Source organism: Agelaius tricolor, unplaced genomic scaffold (assembly GCF_023055355.1).
Source record: "Agelaius tricolor isolate 1412-34295 unplaced genomic scaffold, bAgeTri1.0.p SCAF_12, whole genome shotgun sequence".
Lineage (NCBI taxonomy): Eukaryota > Metazoa > Chordata > Aves > Passeriformes > Icteridae > Agelaius > Agelaius tricolor.
Window position 1 is genome coordinate 1051371 of NW_027269272.1, and position 24518 is coordinate 1075888.

General features: G+C 41.9%; 1 protein-coding gene across 1 annotated transcript in view; it reads right to left on the reverse strand.

Annotated features, from left to right (window-relative positions):
• HS6ST1 (heparan sulfate 6-O-sulfotransferase 1) overlaps nucleotides 1–6633 on the reverse strand; it is a 193523-nt gene extending 186890 nt beyond the window's left edge. Inside the window, exon 1 of the mRNA XM_071437088.1 lies at nucleotides 5571–6633. Within this exon, the coding sequence (XP_071293189.1) occupies nucleotides 5571–6088 (518 nt within the window). The 5' untranslated portion in view covers nucleotides 6089–6633. The remainder of the gene's footprint in view (nucleotides 1–5570) is intronic.
• Between the last annotated feature and the right edge of the window lie 17885 nt (nucleotides 6634–24518).

Genomic DNA, 24518 nt, shown 5'->3' on the forward strand with positions numbered 1-24518 from the left:
TTTACCTAAAGCTTCTACAGCACTAATGAAATCCAAATTCCTTCCATCACAGATTTCTTCCTGTGAAGCATAAAGCTGACACAAGGGCATTGCTGGAGATCATACTGGGTTTTTATTTCTTGATGAGTGTTCTCCATCTCACACTGAGAAACCAGGAGCCTTCTGCAGAGCCCGGAAAACCGGGCTTGGCATTGCTGCGGCCAAGAAGGGTCACACAAAATGTTACAAACTCTAATAGCTGAGTAATTAACCCCCAAAAAATGCCTGCGTTAGCATGGTGGAACCCATGTGCATCTGCAGGACCAGTCCTTAATGACTCTCCTCATAATGGGAGTATCTAGCAAAACATCCAGTTCAGTTGTTAATAAAATTCAAGCCAGCTCTTCTAAAGTAATTATTTCAAAATTGTAAAAAAAAAAAAAAAAGGAATAAACAAATAAGAAAAAATGAGAAAAACAACAGAAAAAATTATCCAAGGGTTTCTTCCGAATACTGTACACTTTCATTTAGAGAACAGGAAATGATAACCAGAAAAAAGGCAAAATCTGACGTTTAGGCAAAGAGTGTTTGCAAACTTCTAAGCAAGAAAAACAAAATTACTATGTTATGATGCAACTTTTGTTTAAAGAGTAATGAAAAACAGCCAAATGTCTCATTTTGAAAAATCAGGTCAGTACAAACACATACATCCTTTTGCTTTGTCAACAACAGCAACAAAAACCCAGTAAGAGTAATTAAACCTGACATACCAGCCAAAAGTCTCAAGCTAAGATAAATACAGTACTTCAAACCTAAGGCAGCTATTTGAAAAGTTCCAATTTTTTGGTAACTGTGTCAAATATAAAGATTTTCACTACAAAACTACTTGGCCCTTTAGAATTGTTTGGCTGTGAAAGACCAGCCTGGCTTTTTGGGTGAGCACAGCCAGGTGCAAAAAGTTTCCTATCAGATTAGGAGGATTTAAAATATTCTACGTGGTAAGAGGTTTGAGAAATGAACCAGGCTGCTGAAAATAGCTTTATATTGATATTTCTCCACTGGTCTTTATGACAAACAAGTCTGAGTTGAACTGGTGAGTGGAGAAAAATGCCCCTTGCTCCCTGCAGACAGGTATGACTCAACTCCCAACACACACAGATCCTAAAAGAATGACAAGCCCAAGTTTTAAAAAGTACTAATATTATAAAAATGATTTGGTAAGGCTTTTCACTCTCAAACAGTTGGTTTCTTGACAATGTGTTTCTGCAGCTCACAAGCACATATATAATAAAAACCTCATCAAGAACAGATCCCTGCAATGGGACAGATATGTAGTTGGAAGCTGTGAAAGTTCACACTTCAGAAAAATCAAACTAAAAAACTGCTGAGCCCTGTTAATTGTTTCTTAAAAAAAAAAAAACCAAACCAAAACATAAGCTGTAAATAGCTAATCAGAGATTGATTTGCATAACAGCAGGTTTTACTGACCTGCCATGCATTTCTTACATAAAAGTCTGTGGATTACAATTTTTTTTTCTTCCTACTCATATGAAACCTTGAGAAAAAAATACTGAAATCAGAAGCATGCACACACTTTAGTTATTTTTGTCCACGGATGAACTCAGAAACCGAACTCCTATGACAGACTAGCACAGAAACCCATACAAAAAGCCAAGGCTAAGCTCATTTCTTGAGGCAGCTCATTAAAAAAATAATAAATTAAAAAAGGAGCTGGGCGAGCCATACCCAACCAACACTCCACTCCATGGGTTCTCCCCAGCAACAGGGAGCTTCCAGAAATGCAGTTTTAGAGGAGCTGTGTGCCTTGAATCCTTTCCATGTGAATAATGCAGCTCCAGGAAAACACCAGCTCCGATGCTCTCGTTTTCACCAGGCAGCAGAAACCAACAGGACAGCAACAAAACTTGGGTTGTCTGGGGTTTGTTCAGGAGGTTTTTTTGGGAATAGGAAGGAGGGGAAACACACAGAATTCCTTTGGTGTAATATATTTGTTTTATTGCTTCTGCAGCACATTAGAGTCGAGTTCACTGATGAAGTGTCCTCCAAGTACAAGTTCAGAACACCCAGGGCTGTGCTCCTGTTTTGGGAGCAAACAAGGCACTAGTAGGTCAGTTCACAGATTTTTCGAATTCTGGAAGTCAAATTAAAGAAATGAGTTTGTCTTTTTTTAATTTTTCAGAATCAACTGAAGAGATTTGATCTATGAAGTTTTCAGTGAAACAAATTGGAGGGAGCAGTTCACAGTTTCTGCTTGCAGAAATATCAGCATGGTGACTCAAGGCACGCATCCTAATTTTGCTTCTTTTTAAAAAGAGTCTTTTGCAACTGTTATTTATGCCCAACAGCACAAGGAATAATAACGCCTCCACTCCACAAATCTTGGAATTTGCCCTCTACTAAAGCCATGAAGAGAACTGCAGCTAAGTGACTTAACTGATAAGCAAAGCCAACTTCAGAGCCCCTTGGAGTCCCAAGTTTTACAACCCCCAAACAAATAAATCTTTCTTTCACTGGCTGTGTATAAAACATAACATTTGCTTCAACAAGTCCAGAAGGCTTTTGAATACAAACCAGGCAAGTCACCAGGAGGGGGTGGGAAGGGGGTGAGAACCAGCACTTTTTTGGAGTGCTCACCCGTTAGACCTAACACACCCATCCCTGACACCGCATCAATGCAGAAAAAAGAAAGAAAGACAGAAAAAAATGCAGCCTTTGGCAATCTAGGGCTCCTAATCATTAAGTCTGACACAGAACAACTGAACAATGAAGGAAGTTGAATTGCATTGCAAATTTATGTTCCATGCCCAGGTTATGGAATGTAGTGCAATAGGGCACTGGGCAGCAACAAAACTGCATTCCTTACAGAGGGAATAGCTTGAACCTCATGATTTGTGCATGTGGGCAATACTGAGTGACCTTCATGCTTTCCAGCATTCACTAGAAGGCAGATTTATTTGTAATCACAAGTCAGCTGTTTTGTTTTTGGGGACAAACATATATTTGGAAGAGCAAAGGTTTTAAACTCTGTACTAAGCAGCAAATGCAGAAGCCAATACATTAGCTTTAAAAGCTGAATTTGAAGACTATACTCCAAAATCCAGATGGGATAACATTAGACTCTGAGAAAATGGTTGTTTGCTGCTCCTTTTTCTGTTTCCTTTGAGAGAGATATGTTCATAGTTCAGTTCCATTAGAAAACAGGAGCCTCTCAAGCATATACCTTTCCTAAAAACATGTCCCATTTCAACATAAGAGATCCAACACTCACAATGGACAAATAAAGTGATACTGCTCTTACTGTAATGGACATAATACAAGACTATCTGTATTTTAGCAAAGAAAACCCATCAAATGTTTATTTTAAACAAGCACTGCCTGTCTCCTATTTGCAACTTTCTTAGGCATGAAATAAACCACGTTTTGGATAAGGTGCCAACTGAACTGGACTGCAGTACAACAGATCTTAGGACAGTATTATAAAAATAGCCAGCAGCTGGCTGCACTAAAGCTATCCCCAGGATACAATGATCATAAATTTTGTTTCATTTAACAGTCCAAGGTGATAAACCATAGATTATCTAAAGTTTCCACATCAAAGTCCTTGAACTACTGGAAAAGAAGTTTTAACTCAGATATAAAGGAAGTCAAGAAACAACACTGGGCACAACCATTTCTTGATTTGCAGAGACATGAGGGAATGGGACAGGACTAATGATTGTTCCTGCACATCCAAAATTCAAGACAATTAAGAAGCATGTAGAAGCATACAGTTCTTGATGTCCCAAAGCAAATGGCAAGGAAAATCTTATTTACAAGCATGTGAGATAAAGCAACAGACTTTTGATTCTCAACTTCCTACAAGTTGCTGTAAGGAATTTAATTGCTACCTCACAACCTGACGTGCCCTTTTCTCAAGTACCTGTACAAAAAATCCAGCTGCTGAATAAAGTTGAATACTGAACACGTAACAGATTTTCATACAAAACTGCGAACGGAAGCACACAAGGCTCTGAGACAATTCACAAACCCACACAGGTCTTTATATAAGGTTAATGGTTTGCTAGGCAAGTGCCAAGGTTCACAAAACGAGTAATTTTTGTTTCTTTTTTTAAATCAGGTTTGAACTTTGCACATTTTTCCTAACCACACTTCACAAAAATCTCAGCAGCAAAGGGTATTTTACTCTGAGGTGTTCTCAAACACCTTATTAATAAAAGAGCACAGGAAAGCCTCAACCCTTCGGTTATATACTTCAGTTTGCTGGGTCAGGCAGCACACAGCAGTCTGAGCATACTTGGATGACTAACACTGAAACGGCCTGAAAACAGCAGCAATCATGACAGAGACAATAAAGAACCCCAGCAATTGCACACAGCTCCAAGGGAAGAAATATCATTAAGAACTGCTTTAAAAAAACGCAGGGAAAGCATAGGTAGGATGCCCAAACGTGCTTCCTTAATGGCCACTTTTCATTAAAGGGATGATGTATGATATTAACAACACATCTGTAAATAAAGTATATGGCATAAGCAAATATTAGCATAAGATCTTGAATGAAACTTTAAGGCAAACAGATTACAAAGTGTTGTAGCAGAACGACTAATACATCAGAGGAGCGTGCATAGTTCCTAAAATAGTGATAATTTTTAAAAATAGTGATAATTTTAAAAACTGTCTGTAAAATGAAAGGCAGCAGTATATTGAGCTACAATAACACAATCTTTTGGAGATCTTCATATACACCACTGTCTTTACTACAGTGCTTCAAATAGAAAATTCCTCTTATAAGCTTATAATTCATGACGAGACCAAGGCAGAGGAATGATGGGCTAACAGGGCAGAAATAGACCGGGTCTTCCACACGGATGCACCGAGGGTGCTTTAGGAAGGCTCTCCCTCTCTCCTAGGGCACATAGGAAGGACACTCAAAGAACAAGTACAGGGTAGCTGCTTTCCCCAACTCAGGTCTGCCATGGAGATCAACAGCAAGGAACATAAAAAGGGGGTTTAAGGGGTGTTTTCTGCAATGTGGAAAAAACTGTGTGCAGACTGTGGGGAGTAAACCGAGGAGGGAAGCATGAGCACTGCTGGGCTCGCGTGCCTCTCCTCGGCTGCACCGGAGAACAATTTCAGCTGGAGGAAAAGGGTCGGGGCAAAACTGGTTACAAAGACAAGCCTGAGACTAAGGGTGGGGTATAAAGGGTTCATAAAAGGTGGCAAGTGATGTCTGAGGTAAAGGCTAAACGTTTAAAAGAGAGAGTAACCAGCACAAAGATGCTCTCGGTAAAGGGTGCACAGAGGCTGCTGGAGCAGACCACAGGCTTGAGGGCGCAGCGTGCGAGGTGCGTGGGAGGCAGAGCAGGAAATTTGCAGGAGGAAGGCGCAGGGCACAGCCTGGAGGACGGGAGGGGAGGACAGGTGAAGCAGCCGAGGAAAGGCTCAGGGCAGGTTGAGGCACAGCACGCCGGCAGCGCACGGCAGGGGGCTCGATAGGGGCAGGGCCGGGCAGCTGAGGCGGCCGGAGCGGCGGCAGCGCTGCGGGCAGGGCTCGGCCCAGGGCCGGTGCCTACCTGGGCGTCTTGGCTGCGGCGCTCTCCCGGCGGTCCAGTACCCCGGGCACGCAGTTGGTGAGCTCGGTCCAGTCGGCATGCAGCCCGCAGCTCCAGCCCGTGGAGAAGCGAGAGAAGAGCCAGGTCTCCCTGCGGTTGGGCCGATAGCAGGTGCACTTCTTCTGCCCGGGCCGGCAGTCGCACGGCACCTCCAGCCGCACGTTCTGCACCAGGTGGCGGCCGAAGGTTGTGCCGCCGGTCTTCTGGATGTGCAGAAAGACGATCACGTCCTCGCCCTTCATGTCGAACGCGAGCTCCCGTTCCAGCTCCCGCACGGGGAAGTAATACTTCTTCACGTAGTGAGGGTCCGGCGTGGGAAAGAGGTCCAGCTCCTCCGAGTAGGAGCGGCCGCTGGGGGAACCCAGGCTCAGCCCCGGCCCCACGTACTGGTACAGGATAAGCATGAAGCACACCGAGACGGCCACGATCAGCAAGAACTTGCTGGTCCTCTCAACCATGGTCCTTCCCGCACGCTTCATGTGTCACCATCTCCCGGGGCTGCCGGCGCTGGGCAGACTGCGGCGCTGCCGGGGGGTGGGCGGCTGAGCTTCAGCGTCTGTGCCAGCCGCCTCCCCCCGCTGCTCCCCGGAGCAGAGCCTTCCCCGGGGGCGGCGGGGCCGCTGCCTGGGTCGCCTCGGCTCGCCGCCGTGCCCGCCCGCCCCGCCGCGGGCAGCGCCGGGAGCGGGGCAGGGGCAGCCCACAGCCAGCCGCTCCGGAGGCGCCGCGGCACAACGGCAAACTTGCGAGAGAGAGAGAGAGAGAGAGAGACAGAGACAGAGACAGAGAGGGGGGCAGGAGGGGGGCGGAGAGGCACCAAAAGGCAAGAACCAGCCTCCTCTCGCCCGCCCTCCTTTCCCCGCGCTTCAGGAAGCCACCCCCATTCCGGCGCTGCCTCCGCCGTGCCCCAGCCCCCGCGGCACCGGCGCGGCTGTGCCCGCCCCCGCCGCCGGCTGCGCCCGGGCTCGGCTCGGCTCCTCTCAGCTCGGCTCGGCTGGGCCGGCAGCGAGCGCTTCCTGGCCGCGCCGCCCCGCCCGGCATGCACAGCGCCGCCCGCGCCGCCCCGCGCCCGCGGCCACGCTCCGACCGGCGGCGGCCCCGCCCGAGCCCCAGCCCCAGCCCCAGCCCCAGCCCCAGCCCGCTCCGCTCCCCGGCCCCGCTCCGGGCACCCCTCCCCGCACCCGAAATCCCCAGCACTGCGGACCTGGGTGGGCTGCGCCTGCCCGAAGCACTCGGCTCTTTATGTGCCGCCTTAAAATGAATCCCGAGAAGCGGAGCTGGCGCTCCTCGGGGCTAGGTTTATGCTCCCACTTTGAGGCAATTTGCATGGGAGTAGGAGTGGGGCTTGCCGCGGGTCTGCTCCCGTCACATGGGCCACCGCAAGCCGCTGGTTGCGATGTCGCGACTGGATGGAAGAGGAAAATGCTCCGGCCACACACGGGGTGATGATGGCTGTGAGCTGGAAGAAGCCTGGGCACACCATCAGCCACAGAATGTGTGAATAATAAGAATAATACTACTAGGTGGAGCTGAGGCGAAAATCGGCGGGGGTGTTATTTAGAGCAAACTTTCCCAGCGAAATGCTTTGTGCTGCTCAGTCAGGCGGACTGCTGCAGGGTTGGTTTGTCATCTTCAGTCCCCCAAAACACAGAAAAGCCTTGGGAACGCCAGAAGTGCCCGGCACGGAGCCGGCTTCGAGCGATCCCCTCTGCAGGGCAGCGCTTGGCAGGGGAAGATGCTGCGGGATCGGAGCGGTGCGGACCCGCAGAGCCCGCACGGTGTGCCCGGAGCCGGGCATCCCTTTACCGGAGCGGCCAGGGCCAGGCAGGACCCCCCCCCGCCACCAAAGGCGCTGCCACCAAGTGCCCAGGGAACCCCTGGAAAGCACCATTTGGTGCCTCTCTGAGGGTAAAGGAAGGATGAAGCATGGCCCAATGTCAAAGAGTGAGGTTCAAATGTAGTGGCAGTCATGCTGCCACCTCATCGAGACCCGAGTTATTGTCTGTTCAGAGTAAATGATACGGCAATTGTTAATTTCTAGCAAAAAAAAAAAAAAGTCTGACTGAAATGGACTGTTCTCCTGTCATTACTGCCGTTGGAGAAAGTTTCCGTAAATTTCTGGTGCTTTTTAAAAATAGAAGTTACAGTTAGATTTTAGTCTTCTGGCTCTGAAATATTCCATCAGGTTACATTTTTAAATGCAAGTTTTAGGTTACATTTTAATCCAAATCAGGTTACACTTTAATCCAAATGCTTTATGTAAATGTAAAGGAATTCATGCCGAGGGGTCATTGTTAAACACTGGGTCAATTTTATAATGGCCAAGGAGGAAATGAAATCCTGCATTTTCATTTGAACACCCTGACAGATAAATCTGCTACATTTTGAGATGGCTGCATTACTCACAAGTTATGGAGCCCCAGTGAGTTATGCAGTTCTTCCCAAACAAGTAACAATAAAATGTTTATAGGACCCAAAAGCATCATATGTTGTGTTCAAACCATTCATTCTGTTTGATATTTTCCTCTTAAAAGTCTGCTTCTGATTCTCCTCTTCTCTTGTAGGTTAGTTGCTCCAAAAACAATGATGTCATTCTTATGCACAGAGTTCAGCTACACTGAGAAACAGAGCACAAACCTAATTTACAGGTTTGAAATTTATATTGTGATTTGGGAAATACATTATGTTTACATACATGGTTGCATACATTGCAGCATAAAAAACACAGAGCCAATTTTTGATTGCAATGTGTTTGCCTACAGTTCTAAACATGTAAGTATTTAGAAATGCCAGAACTGTGGTGAAATCAGCCCTTAATTTCCAGTTACATTAGCAATTGTTAATGAATTGTTTTAAACTCTTAACATATAATATCTTTTTACCTTTTCGTTAGTTATAAAGATGGAGATATTTCACTACAGATTTATATTTGTGGTAAATGTAGTGCTTGTTATATTGTGACATAACATACTAAAAGTCAATCCATCTAAGATAAACAGACCACAAAGGAAAATACAGAGTTATGGCTGAAAATGTGCTGTTTTCTTTACTTCAGCACTTTCATCTAAAAGTAGGGGGTTGGGGAACATGCTGGAAGCATAGGGAAGGCCTGTACCCTTCTGATTTACACTTACACAATTACTAATACTTTTATTTTTATGACGTGCTTTGGAATCCTTCCCTGATAATTTTATATGCTGCTCTGAAATGTTGGTATTTTAAAGGATCTTACAGGTGTGACTCACCTTGAAATGATCACTTAAGCAAATACTTAATCTCTACTTATACTCAAAATTCCACTGAAGACAATGATAGAATAGTTTTTCACTGCATGAGGAGTTACACATCAGGTACCATGTCAGTGCTGGTTTAGATCCGTGCTAATTTAGATTAGCAGAATTTAGAGAAGATCCGAGTAAAGTTAGAATAAGAAGACTGACACTTTCCCTGGCTCCTGCATTGAAAACAACAATGTAAAGAGATGAGAAATCTGACAAATGCCAGTTGTTCCTGTTGCTTTCTGTTCCATACTCTAACTCCCTGTTTGTCCTCTGAATTTACCTCCACCATGAATTTAGTGATTTGTCCATCTTTCCAAGCTGAATCTTCCACTCTCAGGCCAGACTCCCTAGGCTTTCCAACATCTTCTCTGGAATTCACCACCCTAGGTCTGAGTAGCTCTGAAGGAAAGCTCAGTTTCCTGTGAAGCAGTGAGACTGACAATCTGCAATCATCAAGATCCATAAAATCTAATTTTTTATGGAAAATGCATTTTGGGGGGAAAGTTGAATTTTAACCTGTGGACTAGAGGAGCTGCATATCAGATTTTGTCTCCACATTCTCCTAGGCAAATGCAAACAGAAGATCCCCCCCTGTGGCCCACTGAAAAAGTTCTCTGTTGTTTTAGTGTCCATCTAATCTTTTGCATCCTTCCACTCCAGAACTGTGCCACACTGAGCAGAACCCTCTTACACAAGCAAAGTGAAATATTATGTTTGACACTTTTGTAGGAATCCAGTTGATCTTGGAGGATAAGCTGCATTGATTTTCAGTGAATTTCACGACTGAGTTCCTTCAGGTAGATTTGAAAGGTATTTTTGTACACACTAACCTGTGCTTGTGAAGGAACTAACTTTGAATTCTCACTACAAATTAATTCAGAATGAGGTCAGGCTTAGGTAACTACCTAAGTTACCTAAGCTTGGTCTACACTCAGCCCCTTTCCTGGCTTTCCTAGCTGGGTAAGCCAGCACTCATGATTTATTCATGGTAGGACCTTGCTAGGAGTCAGGTACAAGGATTAGAGATCTTAGAGATAACAATAAATAGACACAAATTTTGAACAGGCAGTTGAAAAGTATTTTATCATTGCTTGCTGCTGGATATAGGATGCCTAAATATTTATGTTAAATCTACTAAAATATTCTAATCTAATCCATTAAAATATTTAAATGTGAGTTAACACTGAGGGGAGGACAAACTTGGGTATTTTCAGAGTATGGCTTATCACAGGAAACCTGCCATGAGAAAACAACAGTAAGAAATGTGTGAACCACACATCACCTCTGCCACCACAACCTCAATGAAATACTCATCTCAAAGCTTGATAAATAAATAGTGGCTTTAGTAGGTAAGGAAAATCTAACACCTTTTTGACTCAGAAGATACAATAGTTTCCTGTGAAATAGTATAACTTAGTTAATCAAAACATTGCAAAAAAGTCCTCTTTTAACACTTGCAAACCCTAAGAAATACCTCAAGAAATGTATTACCCTTAAATAAAGTTCTACTACTCACTCTTAAGGAAAAAAAAAAAAGTTTGTGTTTACTTTGTTTCCGGAGTATAAACTCCATTACCTGAAATAGGTTGAAACAAACCACTTGTTACCTCAATTTAGCTGTTTGGGTTTATAAGCCAGCTCCTTTAGGAAGAGTGGGCATGTGATACTCATTTGCTTTGCTGATGTATGTACACAATATACTGACTGAATGGTGAGGGGTCACAAACCACAGGCTGTACCCCTTCACCTGTAATATCAACATTCAGACCCCCAGCAAAGTGCAGAAACCTTGTTTTTCTGATATAAACTGGTTTTCTTGTCCACTGCTGCTGCAGCGTCAGTAGCACTTACCAGCCCTGCACATTTGCACAGAGTGGCACTCACACATCATTTTCCTGTGATAATTGTACTCCTAGTTGGAAACCTGGAGCAGTAAACTCCACTATAAATATTCCACTGCTAGACTGGTCAAAACCCCACAGATTCCTCACAGCCAGTGAGGGGATCACTGATCCCTGAGTACAGCACGGCTCCATTTAATTAAGGGAAGGAGGTATTGAATGATGCCAAAATCTGTTAGTCTCAGCAAACCTGGTTCTGATTTCAGGCTTTTGTACTGCTTTTGGGGACCACTGGAAAGTTTTGCTGTTTGAAAGGTACCAAAGACAGTCTTGGAAAACCTGGCAGAAACCAAAGCAGTGAAGGCACAGGCAGTTGTCCTAAAAGAAGGAACTTCATCAGCTAAAGAGATCAAATCTGTGTTTTCAAACTACCTTCACAGTATTTATGATCTAATCCTCCTTCCTCCTCTCATATGGCTGCCATGGATCTATACACGTCACTGTCCTGGGCCGTAAGATAAGTGTATATCCCATTGTCATCTGTCACAGGTGGGGCAGTTCTCTCTGTCCATTGGGCAGTTTTTTCTTGATCTCTCCCCCAGCCACTCCTCCCTGCAGGAGATCTCTGCTGTCCATGGCCACTGAGTGTCCCTGCAGGGCTGATCCAATTCCAGCATCCCATGGGGAGATGCTGCATTGCCCAGGGCAGGAGCCAAGCATTCCTACCTGGATCCAATGTGAGCCTGGCACAGCCCAGCAGCCTTTGCCCAGTGCATTGCCAGAGGAGCAGCTTCTGCTGCCCTGCATGGCCAGAGGGAGCCCAGGCCCATCTGCAGCAGCCCTGGAGCTGCAGAGGAAAACTCCCCCCTTGTGCAGGATCCCTGCTCCAGCAGAGCCACAGCTGGCACTGCAGGAGGGCTGAGCCCCCATGGGATGGGGCTGGGCCACCCCCTGACACACAGGGGGTCAGCTCCTGTTCTAACTCTGGCAGTGGTTTTCTATGGGGTTTTTTTGTCCTATTGAATTTGTATTTTTTTATTTTCCTAATAAAAAACTGTTATTCCTACTCCCATATCTTTGCCTGAGAGCCCCTTAATTTCAAAATTATAATAATTCAGAGGGAGGGGGTTTACATTTTCCATTTCAGGGGAGGCTCCTGCCTTCCTTAGCAGACACCTGTCTGTTCAAACCAAGACAGTCACTTTCCAGGATGTCAGCTTATGACTGCTAAGACAGAGCCAGTTAGTTAATAATTGTATTTTCTCTCTTGCAAAGGGAATTGATTGAAACAGACCCACAGCAAAAGCCTTTATGTGCAGATCAGTGCTTGTGTGACACAAGTACATTTGTTGCATGCAGTGTCTGCAGGTGCCAGGCTTGCCTGTGTGGCGTTGGAAAGTCCTGAACTGATCTCTCAAATGCACTAATGTTGTATTTTCTGTGTCCCCCATCATTGGAAGGAAATGATGCATCTGACTCCATGTTCTCATAAGGTTAATTTATTATTTTAAGATACTATATTATATTAAAAATACTATACTAAACTATACTAAAGAATAGAGAAAGGATACAGACAGAAGGCTAGAAGGATACTAATGAAAAACTTGTGACTCCGTCCAGAGTCCCAACACAGCTTGGCTGTGGTCATTAAGTTAAAACAATTCACATGAAACCAATGAAACAATCACCTGTTGGTAAACAATCTCCAAACACTTTCCGAAGCAGCAAACACAGGAGAAGCAATCAGATAATTATTGTTTTAATTTCTCTCTGAGGCTTCTCAGCTTCCCAGGAGCAAAATCCTGGGCAAAGAGGATTTTTCCAGAAAATGTGACAGTGACACACAAATGCCTACAAGTCCAAGCAGGAAGCTGGGACTGCAGCTGAAGAATATATAGTTTCTAAGGTACTAATCCTTGTAAGGAAGGAGTTTGTGGCTCCACAGAGGAGGCACAAGGTGCCAGCTGTTCCCCATTCAAGCTCCTTTTTCCCTGCTTGTACCACAACAGCTGCAGGATGCTGCTGCCTGGGCTTGATGGAAAGGACAGACCTATTTTGCAGTGGCATATTATTAGCATTATTCCCCATTCCTTCATGGGTATTAAATAAATGTAAAGGGAGCTTGGCTCCTACAAGGTTTCACTTCCCCTGAGTCTCCCTCGTGCAGCAGCTGTCCACTGGGACATGCCTGTTAGCAGGGAACAAGTGGAGCCCTTTCAGCCTGGCTCTGTAAAAGCCCCCAGAACACAAATCATTGGCTCCTGCCAGGGACACTAGTGGGATGTGTTTAGAAACACCAAGATGCTCCCATCGTGGAAGGCAGACTGCAAAGATTTTGGCTCTCTCCACATGTGTAAGCTATATCTCTACAGTCAGAAAATCAGGTTTTAATTAAAAATATTTCTCATTATCACACTATATACAAAAATCAAACCTTTTAATATAACAGTACTTCTTTAGTTCAATCTACATTTAATAATATCTTTCCAATAACCACAAAAAATATTTTTCATTCATAAAAATAAAATTTAACCTACTATCTCAACACACATCAAAAATAAGTGACATAACATTAAAAAACTTACTCTAGTAACACCCAATATGAAAATAAAACATAAAAATAAAAAAAATCAATCAATCAACATAAACCAAACTACAAAAATAATTTTAAACCTTAAAATTAAAAAAAATTCTCAACATCTCTTTTTCTAAAAAAAATTCTCAACATTTCTTTTTCTTTTTTCTGGAATAGTTTCTGTATGAGAGCTTAGTAACTTTCTGCAGTGACTTGAAGCTTAAGACTGGCTTGTGCCCAAGCTGGCTGTCATGGGTTTTTTGTGTCATATTAATCTAAATTAATAAATTAATAATTTCTAATTAATGTATAGAATATTTCTATATATTTCAACATATATATTTCTCTATAATCTATATATTAGAAAATTTCTAATTAATATGTAGAATAAGTTCTAATTAATAAAACATATTAATTGAAATATTATTGGAAATAAAGTTGTTTAATCTTTACACTTTTCAGTAAATGCTGCAATGCACAAGGAAGATCCTTGTCTCTTTGCCATTGGGACTTCCATAAACATATAGATGTCCTGTTAGCACATGCACTGTGTTTTAATGTTTTATATCATCATTTCCTTGATCTTTGTGAAAAAAACCCTTTTGTAAAAAAACCTTTTTTTTATTAATTAATTTAATAAATTCTAATGCATTTATGCTTACAGAATTTTGACTTTCCATATCTGTGTAATTCTCTAGGAAAAAAAAAAAAAATTAGAACCTGTATTTATCCTACCATGCTGATGAATAGTTAACAGACAAATCAGGGATGCTGAAGTTCATGAGAAAGGAGTTACATGGAAAAAGTGACTAATCACTTCCTCATTTAATCCTCAAATTAAGAAGTTATGTAACAAAGTGAATAAGCTGGAAGCTATAAAATAAACTGGCTATATAGCAATTATGCTTAGCAATGTGCAGTTAAACTGGAAATGTGCACGATTCAGTTCTTAGGAGGCTTTTAGACAGAAGTCAATCAACTGAAAAGTGCAAGGAATTTGAAGTGCACTGTTTAATGTATTTTTTTAAAAAAGAAGTGCACTGGCAAAGCCAAACTGTGAATTATCACAGCCTCTGCCTTTTGTTCACAGCATCAGCTCTTTCAATTCTGCTGCTTCTACAAGCAATGGAGCAGAGGAGCTGTAGGGTTGACCAGTGAATGTTTGAATACTTTCTCCCCAAATAAAAGTCAAGTTTAAAAATCCCTTAGAGTGAAAAAAATGCCCCCTTCTCTCTTCCCCCCTTCATTTTTGCAATATTTGAAGCACTGTGAAATTATTTCAGAGGCAAAGCAAGAGGAAGAAGTTCATGTTCCAGCTGCCTCTGTGTAGTAGGAGCTGCCAGAACCAAGAGATGGGGAATTTTCCGGCAGTGCTGCCCACCCACCAGCCATGGATCCAGGCACTCCCAGATCTGTTGATGATGTGAGCAAAAGGGATTTTCCACAGTTGCTTTTATCACAGGGGTTGTGATTACCATCATCTTATCAAAACAATCCTTACAAATCAATACTTGAGAGCAAAAGGAAAAGGAATCTCATGGAGAGCACAAGACTAAAATGAAATCCACAACATTTATAAGTAAGGGAAAAATACTGCAAAGGAAGCTCATTTTTATTCCACAACAACAAGAAAATTGGGAGAAAAGGCTGAAATGGCATGAGGCAAGCATGTTCTTGATCATAAAATGAAAGGAGAGGGGCCCATGCAGAACACTCAGGCTGCTCTCCCAGACTGAATTTCACCTTTTTTTCTGGCCTCTTCTGTCAGGGGTGGCACTTTTGTCCCTTTTTGACCCTTGCCACTGGGTGACTTGGCAGAGAGATAAGACCCAAACAATACCTAGCACTGACTTAAAATTGCACCAGATGAAGGAGTGACCAGCTCCAGAGGGGATCATCAGCTAAGCCTGATATGGGGACACACAGGGAAAATAAATGTAGACCCAGCAGTTTCTGCTCTGAGAGCTTATGCATTTTAAGCTTGATCTACTTAAGGCATTATCCATAGTATGTGAATCTCTTAATTCTTTTTCTTGATTTCTATCCTGAGCATCAGTGATAGCTGGTGGCACAGACTTTGCCTGCCTCTTCAATTTTGATATGTGGTCCTAGAAATTGGCTTAATATGTACAGATGAAGTACACTGGTATTACAGCCAGTTGGGATTAAGGACTCATAAGAACAATAAGAGGAAAAACCAAATAAATTTGAGCCTACTAGTCCATACATAGCAGAAATAGAAAATTAAACTTTAAAAAAAACCCCATTGAAATGTATTATTTAACTTTAGTGTAAACACAGAAGTCCCATATACCCTGTCATCAAGTCTCACAAGCCAGGTAAGCATAAAACTCTCTATGGTTCAAAAACAACAGAAGTTTGAACTTGTGCTGATTTTTTCCTAGATTTCATTCCTAGGCATAGACAATTTCCGTTAACTGATTCCTTCTCTCTGTCACTACACTCCATCCAGCTGGTACTTCCATTTATGTCTGCTGCAATAAAAAACCCCCTGCCTTGTTCTCCTCTGTCAGAGAGGTTTTGATCAACAACTGTTCACAGCCAGAATTCCACATCATTCCCTGAGAGGATGCAGTGTTACCTTCTTCACTGTACCACATTCTAACCACTGGATGATGCTGAGTGGAAACAGGAGGAATTCCAAGAATTCTTTATCACTGATAATAAAATAGGACCTAAGGAAGACCAGCCAGCACTGACAGATTTTGCATGTTCTAAAAAAACAACACAGAACACACACACACAATGCTGTAGGAAGCCCAGCAACCTATTTCTCTTAAAATGTGTATCACAGAAAATGAAAGAAGCTAAATGAATAAACAGCAATTCCCTTAGTAATAATAATAATTATTAATTAATTGCTAATTATAATAATAACAACATATTTTATTGTATAAAATATAGAATATAAAAACATTATAATTATTGTAATCATTAATAATTGTTATTAATCAATAATTAATAAATTATTCCCTTTCCCTTAATTTCAGAAGTTTTAATCTCTCCCTCTGATATATTTATTACACAGTTAAAACACTTGAAGTTTTAATATCACTGTGCTCTTTTCTTTTAATCAGACTTTTTTTTTTGTCTTCTTTTTTCCTCCAAGTTGGCAAAGTTTTATTTATCAGCAATTAGCTACCTTGCTGAAGCTTTGCCACAAGTATTTTGTATTTTTTGAAAAAAATACAAAATCCTTGTCTCTGCCCTCTCCTCAGGTGGAGCTGATGTGCCTGTACTGAATGAAACCTGGCTCTAATGTTGCTATCCCTAACTGAAAAAATATTTTGTAATCTCTTCTTGCTTGGAAAACTGTCAGAGGAGTATTCTTAGTTAAAAGTGGATTTTAGTGGATTTTAGTTAAAAGGCTGAATTTGTGGATGCATGGGACATTATTGATAAGAACAATGATCATCTCAGACTTAGTTTCCTAGGTTTGATGAGAAGTCTCATGACAAGGCTGCTTACTGAAGCCAGAGGTGAGAGGTCATTTTCCCTGGCTCAGACACAAGTGTTTGTTTCACAGAACAAACTCCAGGGAAATCTCTACTGTCTAGGAAATGGAAGAGGAAAAATTTCTCTCTCCAGCCAGAATATTAAACAAATCCACAAATCTGTCATGTTGGTAACCTTTTGAAAAACAGCTTTTGAGAACACTAAGATAAGAATCTCTGAACAGAAACAGACTGTTTAATACTATTTTTACAATGGAAATAGCCTGAAAAAAAAGATGAGTTCACACAGGCTGGATATTGTTTAAAATAAAGTTATTATTCTTTCTAGTTTACGCTTCACAATATAGTGAAATGTATTATAATAGTTCTCAGGGTGGACACTGTTCTATGATGAAAATTATTTATTTTGGAATACTAAGTTTGCTCCAAATGTAATGTAGGTTCTTTTAGTATAACACACACACAGAGAACTGATTTTCTAGAGCAGTGTCCACACAAAGCACTGTTCTGAAATTCTTACTGTGGTCATTTACTACCTAATAGAGACATGCTGTAAGCTTGTGGAAGGGATTGTGGAAGTGCTTTCTTTTGAGGCAGAACCTACTGTATGAGTGACACACAGCTTCTGTTGTAAGAAATACAGACCAGAATTTGGGGCTTTGTATCAATGCTAAACTATTGCATCATTTCAAGACCATTGTCCTGTATGTAAATACTTGCATTATTAAACAGGAAAATTACTGTTGAAAAGCAAAAGCCAAGTTGAGTAACTGGAGAATTTAAATTCAGAGTTTCCTCTGCTCCTGCTGCTAGGTTAAGAGGGGGCATTTTCTTCAGAGAAAAAAGTGTAGGAAGGAAGGTGTTTAAGCCTTGTGGGTGATACAGAAATGGAAATTGGAAAAATGTATGTTATATTGAGAGAAAAGCAGTAACAAGGCACTACAAATCCAGGGCATCCCTTGCAGGAATGCACAGATCCTGCTAGTCACTACAGCATCCCTTGCTCCCACTTATGAAAAGGATCTGAATATCCCAAGTAAAGCAGAAACCAAGAAAAGTTATGGGCACTTCATTATTTTTCTTCTGACAATCTGGCCAAATATACTAGAAAAAATTTCCCACCATTGCTGGAGATAAATCCTTGTCTCACTTTGGAAAGACAGGTGTCTGCTAAGGAAGGCAAGAGTCTCCCTTGAAATGGAAAATGTAAACTCCTTACTTATTATGATTTTGAAATTATGGGGCTCTCAGGCAAAGATATGGGAGTAGGAAAAACAGTTCTTTATTAAGGAAGAAAATAAAAATGCAGTAATAGAAAACAACCCTGCCAGAGTCAGAGCAGGCCCTGGCCCCTGTGTGTCAGGGTGGTGGCACAGCCCCCTTGTTGTATTGTGTTCGGTTAAAGTTGGATTGTTCTGGTCGGCTAGCTGGACGTCTCACTTTCAACCGCACTGCTGCACCCCCTCCCATGGGGGCTCAGCCCTCCTGCAGTGCCAGCTGTGGCTCTGCTGGAGCAGGGATCCTGCACAAGGGGGGAGTTTTCCTCTGCAGCTCCAGGGCTGCTGCAGATGGGCCTGGGCTCCCTCTGGCCATGCAGGGCAGCAGAAGCTGCTCCTCTGGCAATGCACTGGGCAAAGGCTGCTGGGCTGTGCCAGGCTCACATTGGATCCAGGTAGGAATGCTTGGCTCCTGCCCTGGGCAATGCAGCATCTCCCCATGGGATGCTGGAATTGGATCAGCCCTGCAGGGACACTCAGTGGCCATGGACAGCAGAGATCTCCTGCAGGGAGGATTGGCTGGGGCAGAGATCAAGAAAACTGCCCAATGAACAGAGGATAACTGCCCCACCTCTAACAGATAGGAATAGAACACAAACACCCAAACCACATCGTGCAACTTGAGACAATCCTGGAGAGCATTTTGTGCTGATTTTACAGAAATTCAAGTAAAATGGTGTTAGACTTTCCTCTTCATAGCTTCAAGGAGCAAACAGCTGCCTGCTGATAAGGTCAAGCCTCTATCTAGCATTTGTTGCCACTGGACTGGCAAGAATTCCTTTAAATAGCTTCAAGAGAGTCAACAATTGCACCTGCAAAATTATAGAAACAATACAGCAAATGAATATGTATCAGCAGACTGTGTTTGTTTGGATATTCTGATCTGCAGAGATGGAAAGTTTTTGTTCCCACAGCTTTTTCTGGTTGTTACTAACACAACAGCTGTAAGCCCTGGACTGCCAATGGCTTTGTCAATACAACATCTGAAAAAGATGCTCAGCTCTAGAAAAGGTCGCTAAAAGTACACCAGTAAGTGGAAATCAGCAAAATGGGTGTGGTTTCTTTGCTAAGAATATCAGTTTTCCCACAAAAATGCCACCTTCAGTGGCATTCATGCAGGCACAGTGGGAGCCTGACAATTGGAGTGCCTCTGGCTTGAGCTCAGAGCAGCTTTTATGGCAACTTCACTGCAAAGAGCTGTGGAAGGGCAGCTCTGAGCAGCAGTCAGAGTGGGCTTGTGTGCACACTGCCAGCAGTGCTCCCTGGCAGCAGCCACTGCAGCAGGATGTGTGTTGTATTTGCAGGGACCCCCATGGCAGGGAGGAATGATGAATCTGACTCCATGTTCTCAGAAGGCTAATTTAGTATTTTATGATACTATAGTATATTAAAGAATACTATACTATACTAAATAATACAGAAAGGATACTTACAGAATGCTAAAAAGATAATAATGAAAACTCCTGACTCTTTCCAGAGTCCCAACACAGCTTGGCCCTGATTGGCCAAAGAGTGAAACCAACTCCCAGCAGAATCCAATGGAACAATCACCTGTGGGTGAACAATCTCCCAACACATTCCACATGAGCACAACACAGGAGAAGCAAATGAGATAAGAATTGTTTTCCTTTTCTCTGAGGCTTCTCAGCTTCCCAGGAGAAAAATCTTGGGCGAAGGGATTTTTCAGAGAATGTGAATGCCACAGATGTGCTGTTCTGGGGTGCTGTTTTACACTGCTGAACTGTACAATGCTCTCAGGGCAAGGTCAAAATGGGAAAGGCAAAATACTCTTTCATTATCTCCCTGCTTAGGTTCCTCAATATTTCTTTGTACTAATCACTGTCATTTTGGGAAAGGGCCTGTGTAGGAAATACACACAGCTGAGTGGGAGGAGTTGCAGTTTTGGTTTCCATGCACAGCTGGCTCACCGGTCCCTGAGATTTTAATGGGCCGGGGCTGAACTGGAAGAACTTACAGATTGGTAAACTGGCATTGATTTTAGCTTTCCCTATCGTTTCAGTTATAATTTACAATGTTTTGGGAGCTCTTCAGGTAATTGGGCCTTCCTGCACTGGAGTGGAGCAGGCACCTCAGTAGAAAAGATAGTGTGGGCAAGCTGAGAGTAGAAATTATCAGACCTCCCTTATATATGCTAACCCTAGGAATTATAGCCTCAAAAAAAGGCCAAAAAGTGCAGTGATTTGTCTCTAGGAAAAAGATTTGAGACAACTTCTGTGGCATGCAGGAGAAAAGAGGTGGAAAGAAAAATGAGCACTGTCCTCCCTCTTGAGATAATCTGGAGAGAAGAAGTAACAGGGCCTTTGTTCTGGACATTAACCTCTGTGAGAAGAACAACTTGTGCCTGTTCTGTGCCACTTTATCTCTCCCCAGACCAGGGTGAGGGTTTTGATGCTCTGCAGCACATTTCCCTTTGCCCAGTCCTGCTGAGGGAGATAGCTGTACATTAAACCATAGAAAAGATCCCGCTGTAGGTTCTAATTGCAAACAATTCTCAGCAGTAAACTGATTGCATGCTTTTAAAAAATCTAGAGCTTGAGTCACGTGGGTACAGGAACATATTGAAGATGTTGATAGGAGAGTGTGCAACCACCCTCTCTAAGATCTTTTGATCTCCCAGATCAAAAATCTGGTCTCCTGAGCACAGAGATCTATTCATCAGTGCCTTGTGACTTTGGATAAAGAATGATAATCACAGTGACAGGGAAGTTTGAGGAAGTACCATAATCAGAAAAACATTTGAGCTAAAGCCATATTTTAGAGTACTGCCACCTCCTGTGTGACTTTTTTGCACTGTGGTAGGTTTGATAATCACGGGACCTTGTACTCTGGAGTTTACTAGTGGGTTTTTTTTTGGTTGGTTTTTTTTTTTTTTTTTTTGGGTTTTTTTTTGGTTTTTTTTTTTTTTTTTACTAGTAAATTTTATGAAATTCAGGTCGTGAGCCATGAACTTTACCTACAATATTTAGTCCAAACAACTCCCAGAATTTGTGCCATCCTAGTTCTGCACAAAGCACAATCCTGTGCTCCCTGCACTGTGTGAATGGAAGATGCAGACACACAAATGTGGCTTAGCTTTAGGCACTTGAATATCCAATCTTGACAATACTCTAGTCAAATTTACTTTTGTCTTCTTACAGAGACTATAATGGGAGAGAAAAAGGGAAAGGTTAATTAGTATTTATTGCTTCCTTGCAAACAACTACCTCTAAAGACACAAAACTTTTATTGTAGTAAAAATATGTAAGACAATCCAGTGTGTTCAAATTTGAGTTCATCCCATCTTTTGAGTTGACAACTATGTAATTCACTGAAGATGGAGGCAGTGGTGGGGTCTCAGGCATCTTTTGAAGATGATTAAATCTGGTCAAAATGGAGTTATATCTGTACCAGAGCCTAAACTGAGCACACATGAAATTTAGGCAATAACAAGGCAGATCAGTCTTCTATAAATTGCCCTGATCTTTACAGTATTCTAAGCTAAACAATTAGAGGCAAATGCTCTTTGAGCTCATGTTCTTGAAGACAAAATTATTTTTCCTGTGTCTAATTCAAGATGCAGAAAGCTTGTGTCCCATTTCAGTTCTTAAGTTCACCAACCATCTTTTTTTTTCCTAAGAAAGGGAAATAAAGCTATCCCAAGTTAACAGATCAGTGTGACTACAGCAATCCCCTCCCCCCCCCCAACCCCCCAAAAATAAAAGAAAATTATACTCCTTGTCAATCATATTGTTCCAGCAAATTTATTGACTTAGTTTTTATTATTTTTTCTTTATAAGTAACAATGTTTCACTCCTTAACACCTCATCATCCTTTGGTCTTGTTCTAAATTCTTTTCAATTCTATCTCTTAAAACCACAGAGTTTTCATTTGTTATCTGGACTTTGTATCGCAACTAATTTTTAACAGTGCATCCTGTTGATAATTAAGCTGATCTCATGAATCAGTTGATATCTAAGTTTTCTCAACATTTTTTCAGAGGCTCATGTGATTTTGGACACTGGTGTGTGTCACTGAAGGAAGTTTTTATATGTTGCTTACTTTTAATGTTTTGTGTTTCATTAAAGCTTTAAGTCCTCCTGTCACAGACCTTGGATAAAGATGTAATGCTGATACTAGAAGTGTCAATTGTTTCAAAATATGGTGTATTGTTGAGAAAGCTGAGCTCTTAACAAGCTGCTTTTGGGACTCATCTCACTGGATTTTGGGGCCCTTGAACTTTCTTCATTTGCTAGAGGTTGTGCCACGAGGCTCTTCCACAAACCCTGCTGAGCATCCTGGGCACCACTCTTTTTTCTCACCTTCACTGAAGTAGGACCCTGCTGCCAAGGGGGTGCTCTGAAGTAGCTTCAAAATCCATTTCCTGAGGCTGCAGCCCTGTGAGCACCCAGGGTTTTCTGTCAGCCTCTTCAGGAACATGTGGCCAGCAAAGCAAAAGGGCACTCAAGATTTGAGAGGGCTCCAAAATACCACCACATTCACTTATATAAATCTGTGCACCTACTTGTCACTTGTTGCTTGCATTTATTTACACATAGCTACTTCTTTCCTGCTCCTCAGCATTCCTAGCTTTGAATAGCCAGGCCCTGCTGGAAAAGTGCTTTGCATCTTTTTATCAATAAAGGGAACTCCCCTTCCCTTCCCTTCCCTTCCCTTCCCTTCCCTTCCCTTCCCTTCCCTTCCCTTCCCTTCCCTTCCCTTCCCTTCCCTTCCCTTTGAAACTTCAAAATACCAGAATAAATGTGCTTTTCTAATCTCAATTTGCCCCTTTTTTGCTGTAGAAGATCCAATATTGATTTACATCATTACACTTGTTTACTTTTTACTTTAAAAGGGAACATTTCTAGCCCCAAGGGCCTAAGCAGAAAAATGAAATTAAATCATGCAATGCTTGAGTAGGTTCATGCAGTTGTTTACAGCTGTCAGCCTCCTGTCCCAAATATCTTCCAATTGTTTCTGGACTTTATGGCACCATAAATATGCATTTAAATAGTTGTAAATATGCACCAGGTAAGTTTTACTTCCCCTTGGTGTTGGTTTGCAAGTTTAGCAAAACTGATCAAAAATGCCTGAAATAATACAGATTCTGGGCCCAAAGATATAACACAGAAATTTGTTAAATCAAAAATGCAATTGAAGAATACACATTTTTGCACCTGGAGCTCATAAATTCTGGGACTTTAGACATACTTATACTAGGGAAACTTTGGAGAATTAGGATATTTTAATACATCATGAATCTTAAAGAATTACAAATTGTATATCATATATATGCACATATATATCAATACTGTGACAATTATTATTTTGGCTTAAGACATACTAATAAAGATAATCATAAATATGATTAAAACCAAAATATTAAGAAAGAATTCTAAGAGCTTTTCTTTAGATGAGCACATTTATGAAAAAGTAAACTGGGAAATTGTCACACTGTCCCTGAATCAATCAATAAATGTAATAAAAAAAGAAGAGCACACTGTAATTCTGAGTACAGCAAAGGCACTGTAATTCTGCAACTTGGTTACATTTTTTCCATGAGCAACTAATTTAATCTCTCTCTCTCACTTCTTGGTTTTCCTATTAGTAAAATAGGAATTGTTTACTTAAAAAAAAAAAGTTGCAAGCATTATGAAGCAGAAACGTTATCAGAATTACTGAGGTAGGTAAGGTCCTGTCAGTTTATAGCAAACCATCCCCACAGCCAGGGGTACTGTGATAACCTGGCAATTGTGAAATTGAAGATTCAGCATTGTTCATGCAGTGAGATTAGAAAGGTCACAACACTGCAAGCTGGCATTATTTTCATATTTGGCATTAGGGAAGATTGCCTCCATAGCACACCTGCCTAGCTGAATATTGATTTGGCTTCACTGATTACAAATGGAATGTAAACTGATTAGAAAGCAATTAGGAGTAAATCTATAGGAACAAGGTTTTTTCTCTTCTTTCTTCCTGGCCAGCCAGCTTGATGTCAATCTGACTCTTACTTTGCCACTGGCTGGCTATAGGCAGGCAACAAGAAAATAAATTATCATTGCTGATTCAACCCTGAACTGTGAAAGTAAAAGGCTTTATTCATGCTATTCCTCAAGGCTGAGAAACTCTGCCATGTTTAATGGCTTTACAAAGGAGTAAGAAAAACCCACGTATGGCTTCTTAAGGAAATATTCCCTTCTTACCTCTGACCTCTGTATAATCCTGGTGAAGCTGCACTGATAATAAAGTCTCTTGTTGGTCTCTTTAGCTGCTCACTTAAATACTAATGGAACAATCTAAAGGAAAAGTTGCCATGGATTCAGAGTAAATGCCTGACCTGAAAAAGAGTCCAATAATGATGAAGGCTAAAAGAAGTTTTGCTTTCAAATTTGTCACCAGGAACTAATGGTTAGTGCTATTCCACTCACAGTTTGCATGTACTCCTATGCCTCATGAAAATTTCCC